Below are 12634 nucleotides of genomic sequence, written 5' to 3'. Positions count from 1 at the left end.
CCAAATGGAACTGTGGGCGACCCTACCCTGTCGGGGAGAATCCAGGGGAGTGGTGCCAATCCTGCCACTGCCGGTCGAACTCTCTGCCGACAAGCGATGGGTACTCTACTACACCTGCACTTTATTCTAGAGTACAGGCCCAAGTCCTCCCAAGAGCAACCGTCAATTAATCAAGGTCCCTAGCCTCGATACCCTCCCTAGCCTTTCTTGTTTTCTTAAAACAGCCACAGTCGCAATGGTGCGCGTATCGATGCTCGTCTTTTTGTCGCTCGTCGGTCAAGGCACGGCTTCCGTCGAGGTTGCTCGGCCTGCGACGCCCACCCGCGCCGCGGCTGTATCACGCTCCCTTCCTTCCAAGGCATGGCGACAAAGCCGCAAAGTCTTGAACCTTTCCTCGACTTTTGGTTCCGCCACGAAAGCCTCTCCGTACGATCGTATTGCCGGCCATCCGGTGTTTTCCGTCACTACCGCCTGGGGGAGTCCCTACATGAGTATGGAAAAGCTTTCGGATCTCAACGAAGTCGTGCAGGAGAATACGGGAGCAGGTCGCACCAAACCACAATCCATTTCGGAAGAACAAAGCGAGTATCGTACGGTGGCCCTTTACTTTCTGGATCCCGACGATGCCTTGGCTGTGCACGGTGAAATGAAACAAATGGAGCAAATGCAAAACGTCGACATCCGCGTTACCTCGTTTAGTCTCGCCAAGGCCCTGCGTCAGGCCTCCAACCTTGGCAGTGGTCTCGTTACGGGAGCACCGCCGGATCCTCTCGACGGAACTATCAAGGCATCCGAAGGTGGAGCCCTCCGGTACAAACTCGTGCCTCCGAAGCGACAACTGTACTACGCCGCCCGCTGCATCGGTAAGGAACGGGTAGGTTTGTTTGGTGACACGGCCACACAAGACGCCATGACAGCCGTCATGGGCAATTCGGCCATTGAAGGGACCAATTTGGGTCGACGTCGGGACAAGCGGGAACGGAAAACGCCACAGTCCAAGACTGCGATGCAGCAACAAAACGCGCACATGGAGGGATACGTAGGAATCCCCGTCTTTTACGCCCCCACCCTCCGCAAATCGTTGCCGCTAATCAAACAAGTCTTGAGCGGAAGTCGCCACGAGACTCCACTCTTTTTCAATTACGAAGATTTAGAGGCAACCTGGCGACAACTTCGTGAACGCAATCCTCGTCTTCCGGAGCAACCGGAACAAGTCGAAGTCTTCAACCTTTGGGACGTCTTAACGTCCATGGACAAGGAAGCGGCTACCAACAAGCGGAAAGCCCGCGAGGAAAAGTTCTCGCTGACGTCGACCCTGAAGGCAAGCTTGCGACGACTGGCCGCAGACATGCCGGGTTTACAGCACATTACGTTCATTCCGTCATCCCGGAGTGTCCAATACAAAGAATCTATCTCGGCTCGGGGAAACAGCAAAGCCCGGTTAAGACCCATGCGCGCATGGTAGCTAAGATAATAGATCAAGCATGATATACGTCGGAATATAGTATTGCACGGTATTGACTTTTATGAACTGTTGAAATCGCGTCGGATGGGAAACATTGACTATACACGAAAATGAATGAGGTAGGTCGTCGCGTTAGTGTAGGCGTGCATGTCCACGAGGGCAATGGTATTCTCTCGTAGTACGACAATCTCTACGGTCAGTTTGGATTATTGGATTGCTGGCTTGCCTTCCGTCGATCTTGCTCAATGAGTTCGGCGCCACGACTAGCTACAACACATACCGTACTGTGCGTATTGCCATTCGGAACCTGAGGAATAACCCCGGCATCCACAATCCGCAGTCCTTGTACTCCGCGTACGGCTAGTCGCTCGTTGACAACAGCCAAAGTATCACTGTCTGGGCCCATTTTAGTCGACCCGACCCAGTGACTGTTGGGCATACTTTCAACCCGAATATGATTTTCCAAATACTCACCGACTAGCTCGGCACCAGGAACCAGCTCATCGCCGGTCGCCTGCGATAATGGTGGCATCTTTTGGATTGCACGAACACGCTCTATTCCCCACGCCAATACTCGCACATCTCGTTTAGACAAATATTCTGATCGGCCTGCCGGCAGCTCAATGGATGGCAGATTGTATCCAAGATAATGTGTTAACGGAACGGACGATTCAGATGCGTTCATTGATCGCTCTGTCTCAGCAGTCTGCTCAAAGATTTCGTTGGCTGAAGTCAAATCCGACAACAGTGGTTCAACCTGGTACCGAGCGTCCGGTTGTAGTAGCGCGACCGTGATCAGCATAGACCGGCACCGCATTTGGGCTCGTTCGTTGGCGTTTTGTTTTCGAGTCACATGCGGCTCTATTTCGCGAGGAAATACGGTCACTTGAAGATCGGGAACATCGTGCTTGGCGAATGGTGACTGCAAAAACGCGCCCGCCGAAAATCCGGCCGTTCCCAGTGTGCCAAGACGACTGTACAAAGCTTGCTGCAAAGAGAGACTTGAGTTGGAGAGCTTCTTATGCTTAGCTTGGCCATCTTCCAAACCAGCCACAGATAAGACGTAGTCTTCCATTTCATCTCCAAGAGTATAAATTGAAGAGGCGTCCTGCTCCATTTCTGCGACCAGTTTAAATTTGAGTGCCACTACGGGGTGATCTTGCAAATTCCGACCCACGCCTGGAAGGTGTACAACAGATCCTCCAGGTCTTATACCAGTGTTGGCCAACAATTGAGGAGTCATAATGGCACCCGTCGCCAGGATAACTTCGGAAACATCATCCGAACGCAGCAAAAATTTCCCCATCCGTCCAGTTGCACTATGAAAATACTCTATGCCTGTCACTCGCGGTACTTCGTTCCGCCTCGGCTTGGTTGTCACTCTCGTAACAGTCAGACCTGTACGAACTATCAGATTCCTTGGTACTGCCTTATGTCCTCCGAGCAAGGCGTGCGCAACCGAGTCGCGAACACCATGCCGAATATTGAATTCGTAGTACCCTGCACCAAGACGAGCCGCCGGGCTAGGGTGATTGAAGCCACGCTTGGCTAACCGTTCGCCACTTATAACTGCCGATTGTACGAAGAGCGGTGCTAAGGCGTCCACCGCACTACCGGCAGGTATAGTTCGTATCGGACCAGTAGTACCGCGCCAGTTTGCCTTCGAAATTGTGGATCCTTGATCGTTTGTCCAAAAAGGCTGTGACGGTATGTGATCCTCTACGTATTGCTCCAATGCCACGTAGTGGGGTAGAATATCGTCGTAGGTCCACCCCGTAACATTCCACGCTTCCAAATCGGTCGGCAGCGAACGGACGTAAATCATTGCGTTGTGCAGCCCGGATCCGCCTAGACCACGCCCCATAAGTGTTTTATCTATGGGCCAGTGATGCGAGGAGGACCAAGACGGGGCTTGCAGATGTAGGACGTCCCGTCTACCTCGACTGCTTGCGACGCCGCTCCACAGTAGTGGCACGTCAAATTTGTTGAGTTGGTAAGCGTCCTCTTGCCAAAGTGTGCTACCAGATTCGGCCGCGGAGACTGTTGCACCTTCTTTTAGTATAGATTGTTGTTTGAGAACTGAACTTTGACTGTCGGTCCCGGACTCGAGCAGTAATATCTGAAGTGTCGGAAAGGATTGTGCAAGCTTTGTCGCTGCAATTATACCAGAGGGACCACCACCCACAACAATATAATCATACAGATTTAACATTGGCACGGCCGCTGGAGACATCGTTCGATAAGAAAGGTATATAAGACATCCTTCAAAAACAAGAATGAAAAAGATCAGGAGCAAAGTCCACGAAAGGCATGACCTTCCCAAACGATTACACCAGGATTCTTCAACAAATTTGTTCGAAATGTCGCGCCTCGTAAAAGAAAAATGAACGGCATGATCCCTACCATCACTTCTGCTGCCATTACTCTCAGGCGACGAGTAATGGCCCTCTTCCAGCGTTGACGAAGGGGCTGTCGGGTATTGATAGGAACCGATCTCGTTCCCTTTTCGCCTCGGCAATAAAGCCGTTGCCTCGGCGTCTTCGGCCGCGTTGGGTCCCATGCTATGAACACCAAGCAAGGTTTCAAGTGGATGTGGCCTCAAGAACAGAAACGTCGTCGGTGTTGTGTGGTCCATTTATGATTCGATAGTGCTCTGGTCTCCTGGACTTGGTTGCGAGATCAGAGACGCACTGTGTCATACTTTTTTGCCTTCTCATACGGGAAGACCTCGCTGTTTTGACAAATGTTCCACGGATTCTCGCCTGGACATATCAGCAAGAAAGCCAAATCTTTATTTATGGACGGACAATCACAATCCTGAACCCGTGGTCACGATGGATATATATTGAAACAGAAATACGTCATATCGTACTTTTTATGAGGGAGTACCGCTACGACCAATTCCTCGCATTTCATCCGTTTACATTTAACAGAAAGCATCGATTTCGAACCCGGGAAACAAAGTGCCCAATGTGTTTTTGAATTTGCAACTTAAACTTTTACACCAAAAATGCATCGTAACGCACGTCCTCTGTTTTTGGACACTCCCAACGTCTACGCGTCTTGACGCGGTGATGGACCTGTGATGTTCGGATAAAACCTTCTAATTGATTCGGTCGCGGTTCGCCTGGTTCCCGGCGACTTTCACGGAACATATCCGTTCGACTTTCTCCTTTCGTAGCTGTCTTTACGATGAACATGATCAAAGCCATTTTAAGGCTGCTGTTCTTTGCTCTGGCGATTCAGTTTGGATCAGCTAAGATTGTGGACTTTCGTCTGGACTTTGGAGCGATTCCCTTTGACGAATCATTCGAAATCTGCCAGTTCAATTCGGCCTTGTTATCGCGCGTTCTGAAACACAACGTGTCCGGGAATACTCTGGTGATACCAGAAGGGTACACCTTTCACGTACACCACGGTATCATCACAAATGGCCTTCATGATGCTGTTATTCAGCTCGACGGAGTCCTTCGTTTTGAACGGGCCGATTTGGCCATCGACGAGGGCCCGCCGCCGTTTCCGAGTTGTCTACAAATAGACAATTCCAGCAACATTACCATTACCAGCAAGTCCAGTTCCGGGCGTGGCTTGATTGATGGCCGCGGACCGCAGTACTGGGGTGTTCCCATGATCGGCTACATACAGCTTGGCGAAAATCGACCCCGTTTGCTCTTATTTAATCGAACAAAGAATCTGTTGATTGAACGAATCATTCTTCAGGACTCGCCGTATCATACCCTGTATTTAGAAGGAGCTGACGGAGTTGTTATCCGTGATATCAGTATTGTTGCGCGACGGACGACAATGGATGGGCACAATTGGGTGGACTTGACTGCGTTCAATACAGACGGGGTGAGTGGAATACGGTTTTCTTACCTTCTTTATGAACGTCTGTCGACGTGCCCTTGGGAGTCCACCTTGTGTTGCATGATGTATTTACTGCGCTGATACGTCGTCACATACTGACTAACACTTTATGCTTGTTCTGCAACCATATAGATTGACGTGTCTGGCCACAATGTGCACGTTCACGACGTTGACATCTGGGTACAGGACGATTGTATATCCGTCAAAGACAACTTCTTTGACGGTCATCGCTCAACCAATATGACTTTTGAACGTTTAAACGCGACTGGACTGGGTTTTGTAATAGGATCGATTTTGGGATCAACTGTTAGCAACATTACCTTCAAGGACAGCTACCTGCACCGTCCGGTTAAGGGCATTTACATGAAGTTTGCCCGTCCCAATGCTTGGTGGGTTAAACGTAATCTGACCCGCGGGGTCGTGGAAAACATTGTGTACCAAAACATAACTATGGAATCTCCGAGCCAGTGGCCTATTTGGATCGGCCCAGCGCAACAGGCTGACGCAAGCAATCCCTGTCATCCCAACCCTTGCAGCCTCTGTTGGCCCATGTCACCAACAGCCAAATGCCACATTGTACAGGAAAGCACGTATCGGAATATCACGTTGATAGATATCCAAATCAACAATCCCAAAATGTCGCCTGGGGTCTTGCTAGGACACGAAGACAATAAAATTGATGGGATTGTGTTCGACAACGTGCGTGTTACCAAAGGTCGACCCTTGCCCATGTCCCGTTACAAGCGTGAAAATACGTTTCCTGGAACTTTGCAACCGATCCACGATCCGTACGTACCTGGGATCGTAACTACCAATGATCTGGTTGCGACGAAACGTCGCGAGTTGTCCACCGGTTCAGACTTGGTCTGGCCAGGCTCCATGATGCCTTCCAATGACGAAGTGAACGAATCAAACGGCTTTTTCTCAAAATGGAATCCGTTTTGGAAACCCAAATGGCAAAAGACCAATCGGTATTACGCTTGTGAAGGGGTCTCTCGCGGAATTGTAAGAGGCAAATCCTGGCCAGTGCCATATTGCTTCGAAAAGGAAAGGCCTTCTTGGTCGGAAAGCATTCTCGTAGTCCTCCGATCTACTGGCGACCGCAGCATTGTTCTTCTCCTGGCGATTACCTTACTGGCGCTTTTCTATTGCTTCGCAATGTAGAGCACATATTTTCCTTCACAGAAGGCAGCTGCTGTTTGCGGTGTTTACGATTTATATTTTTATAAAGTGTATGATATTCACGTGGTACGGTGTGTTGTCGCAGTTCTTGTATTGTACATATAATGTGGCATGCTAGGACGCTGGCGACAAAGTGCGTCGTGGTTCTAACAAATCGACCTCCGCGTCATGTAAAACTTCTAGAAATGGTCACCCCGAACTTTGCTTGTTCGGGTAGTATCTGTTGGCCACTCCCCATCTAGCAAGTCCTTCCAGGACTGCGTATCGCGGAGATGTTTGCGTTCGGGAATATTGACGGCCGCGTTCTGCCAGCGGGCTCCGTGGGCGGTTCCATTCAGCGGGTAATCGCCCATGCGCTTGGAAAATGCGAGGGGATCAAATCCTTCAGGCTGCACGGAGCCAAAGACATGCCAGGAGGGTTTTTGGTTCCGCAGCTTTAAATCCTTGCGCACCGAATGAAGCGATTCCTGGTAGACGAACTTGAGTTGCCAGGCGTTATCAAATGAATGTCCACGGTAATCCAGTGGACATCCCTCGCTGGGGCCGCATCCCAAATGATGCGCCAAGTGTCCAATGTTGCTATGTTTCCAACTAATCAGGGCCACCTTGCCGCAAAGGGCACCAGTTTGCAAAAAGGTCAATATTTCCGCGGCCATCTTGTTGACCGTCTTTTCGCTGTAGGAGTAGTCAACGGGGACGCCGATCTTATCAGACAAGGGCCCGACGGTTTCGATTTCGCGAAAGTTCATCTTGCGCTTCTTGTGCCGTCCGCCCGGACTCATGGCAAAAATGAAGGATGGGGCCGGCCAACGCTCACCGGCGTCACCAAAAAGGGTCGATAGGTACACGGATCTTTCGTATCCGGCGTAATTGCAATGCTCCCGTATGTTGCCTTTTTCGCAATCTAGTAAACGGAAAGACGAACCGTGTGAGTGATACTAGAGCCCACGAGAAAGACAGGTGTAGGAATGTACGTGGATACGGCTGGATTGTAATCAGAGGCGTGCGACGCTGAAGTGGCACGTAGCGACTTACGTCGGACAATGACAACGGTGGCTTCACAGCCCTCTGGTGGTTTCGCATAGTCGTCAATGCTTCCCTTTTTCTCAATCTTTTTCAGAACGTGCTTCATTTGTCCCGACTGGAGCAAGAGGGATTTTTGGTAGTGATCGGCCAAGTTTTGGGCGTCACGGATTTTGCGTACATTGCCCCACAAGGGCACTTCGAGGCTTTCCGCCAAGGCGGCTTCTCTCGCGGTAGGAATCGTCCCCAAGGCGTGGGGAGACCATATCCCTGCTACGACGGCGACGCCGAGCAGCACCGCGACGCCCCGGCGCACCACGGAACGGCCTGGGGTCCGGGGCGACCGCGACTCTGCAGCGTGCGCCTTCCTCCCGGGATTCAGTGCGGATGCCTCGGTAACTTCCGTGCTCCGGAAGGAATGATACGATGCGTGTGTCTGTGCCATACTGATGGGATTGGTGTTACTTCTATCGATCCGTCACTCGGAAAGCAACTCTGTAAACACTGGGTGTCGGCATTACTGTATACGAGTTGGCGGGTTCGCCGTGGCGTGACGTCCCGTATGTTGTGTCGAACGGAGGAACGACGGGGAAGAGCCTGCCAATGCCCGAAGCTCAGCGCAGGACTGCCTGTGACGATTGCCCGAACTCCGGGCAGGCTCGGAATCGACGTGGCCGGCGTGGTGTGGCTGCCAGACCCCTCAGAAAAAGCACGATACTCTACGCAACTATCGCCGCTCGTCCGGGAAATCGTGTGCATCTCCGAGGTGCGGCCGAATTTTTTTCGGCGCCCGAACAGGAATCGTGGAACTCGAGGAGTGGCATTTGCTGGCACGTGAAGTCTCGCTACCTAACTGTGTCGTCCTAATAATAATCATAGTGGCAATCTACCTCTGGCTATAGAGAGTGGGAATATCTATATATTGCAATGTCTCTTTCGAACATTTCTGGAAACTAGATAGACACCTTCTCGACAAAACAAAATATTTCGCAAAGAGAGAGCTACCGCAAACGCCAACTCCCAGTCAGTCGCTCTCGATTTTTCGGGGACAGAACTAACAGTAAAAAGTTACAGTTCAGGCGGCATCGTTGGACCAATGCGCCGCGGAACGTATTCCTTCAGAGCATCATTAGCGGATGCTGGACGGCCGATCGGCCCCACCATCTTGCCGGTGATTTCCTCTCCAGTACCATCCAGTTTCTCTGCTTTGTGGCTCGACCCTGTTTCTGGATCCATCGACCGCTGGTCCATTTCTGCCTCGTGCACAACATCGTCACGGCTACAGCGAAATACCGGACCTACCAAAGGCCTTTTTGCGGTCGGGCCACTGGGCTGAGCCGCCCCAGCTGGACGCTTCGCACCGCTTGACGTACTCGAAACTACCCCTGTTTCGCGTAATCCCACTTCGTACTCTTCCAGAAAGGTAACGAATGCCGGTATCGGTGCCGCTTGTGGCCGTCGACGTTGCACCAACGTCAAAGCTTGCGAGAGAGGCATACCTAGGCGTCTACGGAATATTCAAGCACTAGGTAGTCGTGAGAAACCAAGAAAGCAGACAAACAGCTCCGACGACAATTGGCAAACGTTAACAGAAACGTACCTCATGAGATAGAGCAGTACCGCGGTGGTCGATCGAGAAACGCCACGTTGGCAATGAACGAGCACGCTTCCGTGATGCAGTCCTTTGGCGATGAAGCCCACAATTTCGTCCGACCGCTCCGCCAAATCGGATACACTGGTAGGCGCGTCCAGTACGGCGATGCGCTTGTACACAAAGCGTCCGGAGGATTCGAAGAAATTAGGAACCCCAGCCTGCAACAATCTCGTGCAACAAACAACATCATCAAGGTCAGTTGCGTTCTCAAAAGATGATCATCGTACGACAAAAACTGTCCCATTCCTCCAACTCACCTTAATATTAACTTCCTTGCTCGTCGTCATATTCAAAATATGTGTTACATTGTAGCGCTCGAGCTTGTCGCGGTCTTTGGCGTCAGCCTTGCCGCCCAGGTATAGGCCCGGTCGGCGCCCTTGTACGACCACGGGTGCTTGGTGAATCAAACTCATCGTTCGCACGCAATCTGGCTGTGAAAAGAAAACAAGGTGATAGATGGGAAACGGTTGAGTTCAGAAATCCGATGGTATCAAAAGTAATAAAAAGAGCTTGCTCCGAATAATGCCCTCAGCCAAAAATGAAAAGTTACTTGAATGCGTTTGTCAATCATCGATTCAGACAGGGATAACAGTTTACTCATCCTCGGGCGATTCTATTTGGATGCCTCGCAGCAAGGCAAGCCGTATCATACCTCGTCTACTCTTTTACACTTACGTGGATAGATACGGAGGAAGCTAAACTGGACACTACGAAACACTCTCGTACGTCGATCACGTTATGAACAATTCCGCCATCTTTTTTTGTACCGTCCGGAGATGCCCCAGCGAATGTGGCTTTGCGCACGCGGCTTTCCCTCAAGCGTCTGGCATGCTTCCGCTGGCTAGACTGCCAGCGAGCGGCATCTATATCAATTTTGCTTATTGATCCGGACAAACAATCTTTGTCGGGATATACCCGTCACTGCATGTGACGTTTTCCCCATCATCCATCTCGTGATTCCGTTTTGGCAATAGTGACATCGAGTGCTCCGATCGATCTGTTTTCGTTAACTATGAGAAACAATTCCCCGCAACTTTACCATGGCGTCCGTTCGTGTTATGGGTCTCTTGGCCCTCATTTTGACGTCATGCGCGGCGTTTCTCTCTTCAACGAAGTCCGTCGTGTCCAAAAAAGCTCTCTGTAAAAGGTAGGGGCAAAACTGACGCCGACCTATTTCCATCGGTGGATCGGCAATCCGATCCGCACCGAGCGCATTATCTTACTCGGCAATTTCTACAAATTTTTCATTGAACTAACAGCTCCGGTCTCTTGACGCCTTGTACAGATCCTTCTCACTCAACGCCAAGCTCGAGGCGATTTTGTGGGATATGGATGGTGTTTTGGCCGACACGGAACGGGACGGACACCGTCCAGCGTTTAATCAAGCCTTTGCGGAAAACAAACTGGACACGGTGTGGGATGTCGATCTGTACGGAAAGTTGTTGGAGACTGGCGGTGGCAAGGAACGAATGACGGCGCACTGGAACAACGTTGGTTGGCCGGAAAGCATTCCAGAAAACGTTCGTTCAGAAAAAGTAAAAGAACTGCATATGCGCAAGACGGACATCTTTATGGATATGATCAATGCGAAAAGCATTCCTTTACGACCGGGAGTCTTGCGCATTATTGATGAAGCCATTGCCGGCGACATTCAACTAGCTGTCTGTTCGACCAGCAACGAAAAGGCGGTCAGAAATTTGGTCCATACTCTAATGGGAGCGGACCGCGCAAAACGGTTTCGTATTTTTGCGGGGGACATGGTGGAGAACAAGAAGCCCGCTCCGGATGTATACAACATGGCGGTAGACGAAATGGGTTTGGACAAATCCCGGTGTGTAATTGTGGAAGACAGTGGGATTGGTTGGGGAGCGGCGAAAGCTGCAGGGATTGCCTGCATCGTGACCAAGAGTTCGTACACGGCACAGGAAGATTTCACCGGAGCCAATTTGATCTTGCAGGAGCTTGGTGACAACCCCGCAACCGGAGTCACGCTGGAAACCTTCGAAGGGCTATTATCCTAGGTAGGTAACATACAAGGGCTGGATTTATCCAAGATTCCGCTGACTGTGAATTGTCGACAGCCAAGAACTTACCATTCCATATAGAATCACATTCTCCTTTTTCAAATCAATGCATGCTCATTGGTTCGACAAACAGTTCAATAAAAAGACTGACCACTAGATACGAAATATCTTCCGCGTACCTTAGTTGTACTCCTTATGACCTTATACACATGTTCTACGTAAATCAAAGAAAATGATTGGAGTATGTTTTCTGGTAGTTGGTAGTAGCCACTCGTCATACACATCTGATATTTATTTGTGCAAAACATGCATCCGAATGTTCGTGGCGATACTTCTGTGATCTATGTACCCAACTGTATACATTCATAGGCGGCGAATCCAGAACGTGACCAGAGAAGAAGCGTTTCCGGCCGCCATGCGCAATGGCGACTGGCAGGGCGGATCCATCGTCGGCAGGCGCCCGCTGTAAGAAAATACTGGTTTCCACCAAAGTTTTGCATACGAAGGAGTACTTCCGTTGAATGGGTTTGGCCCATGAGCAAAGAAATTTCTTTGAATATTGGAGACTTCTTTCAACCAAGGTTTTTCTAGGTACCGGAAGGTGGCTGCTAGCTTCCCTATTCTAGAATTGAATATTTACCTGACTGACCAGATGAAGTGGAGTAGAGCTATATTAACATGTGGAGTGATAGGGTAGCCTGATCTGTTATCCAGAAAAATCCTAATGTTTTGACTTTTCCGAGTAGAATTGCCGCGGTCAGCAAGATCACCACGGCAGTACCAGCTCTAGAACCTGGAAGTACACAAAGGTCGAACCACGTGGGAACAAACCTCCGCAAATACATCGAAGGTCTAAATCGTTATATTATTGGCAACGATTTTTTCGATCAATTATCAGTTCAATTGGATATTTCTCTTATATAACCATACAGAAATGATCAAATAGTTTTTGTAGACTAACTAGCCGGCGCGGAGCAGTCCACTTTTGGACGTGCGACAACCACGGAAGTCGGCTACGATTCCGACGGTACCGGAGTCACCTTCCAGTAGCATTTTCGAATCCCCGCGTTCCGCAGCCTCTCGCAACCCGCGGAACGACACACGCAATATCATATCCAAGGCGTTCTTGCTCCACGATCGTCCACGATCGTGCGGATGCCAATTTCACTCACTGTTGACTATAGATAGTGAAAGCAAAGTCTGCGGTAGCAATCGGAGCACGAAAGGTGAAAGGAGAGTGATTCCGAAGAACAGACTTTCCTTTCCATCGAATATATTGCGCTGCGGGTACCGTACCAGTAGCCTCATTTGTTGCAGCCATGGAGTTGGGTGCTCACGTATGGCTCCGTAAGGGAGATTCCCACTGGGGATGGGTGCCTGCTGTCATTACGCGTAAGGAACCAGTCCAGGTGTCGGGAG

General features: G+C 50.3%; 6 protein-coding genes across 6 annotated transcripts; 3 read left to right on the top strand and 3 right to left on the bottom strand.

The window, feature by feature from the left end:
• The first annotated feature begins 133 nt into the window (after positions 1-133).
• Positions 134-1491, top strand: Tic22. Its single transcript, XM_002180985.1, has one exon. The coding sequence runs from the start codon at positions 236-238 to the stop codon at positions 1463-1465; it is 1230 nt and encodes a 409-aa protein (XP_002181021.1). The 5' UTR covers positions 134-235; the 3' UTR covers positions 1466-1491.
• A 170-nt stretch (positions 1492-1661) lies between these two features.
• On the bottom strand, positions 1662-4078 carry PHATRDRAFT_46493 (predicted protein; the record flags this gene model as incomplete). The annotated part of the gene is made up of 1 exon (XM_002180808.1): positions 1662-4078. Exon 1 carries the CDS (start codon positions 4023-4025, stop codon positions 1662-1664), a length of 2364 nt encoding a protein of 787 aa, XP_002180844.1. The 5' UTR covers positions 4026-4078.
• Positions 4079-4584: 506 nt separating this feature from the next.
• On the top strand, positions 4585-6582 carry PHATRDRAFT_46492 (predicted protein). The gene is made up of 2 exons (XM_002180984.1): positions 4585-5317; positions 5465-6582. Exons 1-2 carry the CDS (start codon positions 4658-4660, stop codon positions 6494-6496), a joined length of 1692 nt encoding a protein of 563 aa, XP_002181020.1. The 5' UTR covers positions 4585-4657; the 3' UTR covers positions 6497-6582.
• PHATRDRAFT_46491 (predicted protein) lies at positions 6534-7982 on the bottom strand (the record flags this gene model as incomplete). The annotated part of the gene is made up of 2 exons (XM_002180807.1): positions 6534-7418; positions 7550-7982. 2 exons carry the CDS (start codon positions 7980-7982, stop codon positions 6694-6696), a joined length of 1158 nt encoding a protein of 385 aa, XP_002180843.1. The 3' UTR covers positions 6534-6693.
• A 598-nt stretch (positions 7983-8580) lies between these two features.
• On the bottom strand, positions 8581-9916 carry PHATRDRAFT_46490 (predicted protein). Its single transcript, XM_002180806.1, has 4 exons — positions 9867-9916; positions 9449-9622; positions 9138-9349; positions 8581-9044 (listed from the first exon to the last, which is right to left on the bottom strand). Exons 2-4 carry the CDS (start codon positions 9602-9604, stop codon positions 8606-8608), a joined length of 807 nt encoding a protein of 268 aa, XP_002180842.1. The 5' UTR covers positions 9605-9622; positions 9867-9916; the 3' UTR covers positions 8581-8605.
• Positions 9917-10477: 561 nt separating this feature from the next.
• On the top strand, positions 10478-11212 carry PHATRDRAFT_12969 (predicted protein; the record flags this gene model as incomplete). The annotated part of the gene is made up of 1 exon (XM_002180983.1): positions 10478-11212. A coding segment is annotated over one exon (735 nt), but the record flags the coding sequence as incomplete, so codon positions are not given.
• Between the last annotated feature and the right edge of the window lie 1422 nt (positions 11213-12634).

The sequence above is a fragment of the Phaeodactylum tricornutum genome, chromosome 10 (genome assembly GCF_000150955.2).
Source record: "Phaeodactylum tricornutum CCAP 1055/1 chromosome 10, whole genome shotgun sequence".
In the NCBI taxonomy this organism is placed as follows: Eukaryota; Bacillariophyta; class Bacillariophyceae; order Surirellales; family Neidiaceae; genus Phaeodactylum; species Phaeodactylum tricornutum.
Note: the sequence above shows the minus strand (reverse complement) of the source record. Positions and strands in the feature narration are given on the sequence as shown.

Coding starts and splice junctions, on each gene's coding strand:
- Tic22 (XM_002180985.1), top strand. CDS start 236: ATGGTGCGCGTATCGATGCTCGTCTTTTTGTCGCTCGTCGGTCAAGGC.
- PHATRDRAFT_46492 (XM_002180984.1), top strand. CDS start 4,658: ATGAACATGATCAAAGCCATTTTAAGGCTGCTGTTCTTTGCTCTGGCG. Junction 5,318..5,464: donor CTGCGTTCAATACAGACGGG/GTGAGTGGAATA, acceptor GCAACCATATAG/ATTGACGTGTCTGGCCACAA.
- PHATRDRAFT_46490 (XM_002180806.1), bottom strand. CDS start 9,604: ATGAGTTTGATTCACCAAGCACCCGTGGTCGTACAAGGGCGCCGACCG. Junction 9,350..9,448: donor GCAAGGAAGTTAATATTAAG/GTGAGTTGGAGG, acceptor AGATTGTTGCAG/GCTGGGGTTCCTAATTTCTT. Junction 9,045..9,137: donor GTACTGCTCTATCTCATGAG/GTACGTTTCTGT, acceptor AATATTCCGTAG/ACGCCTAGGTATGCCTCTCT.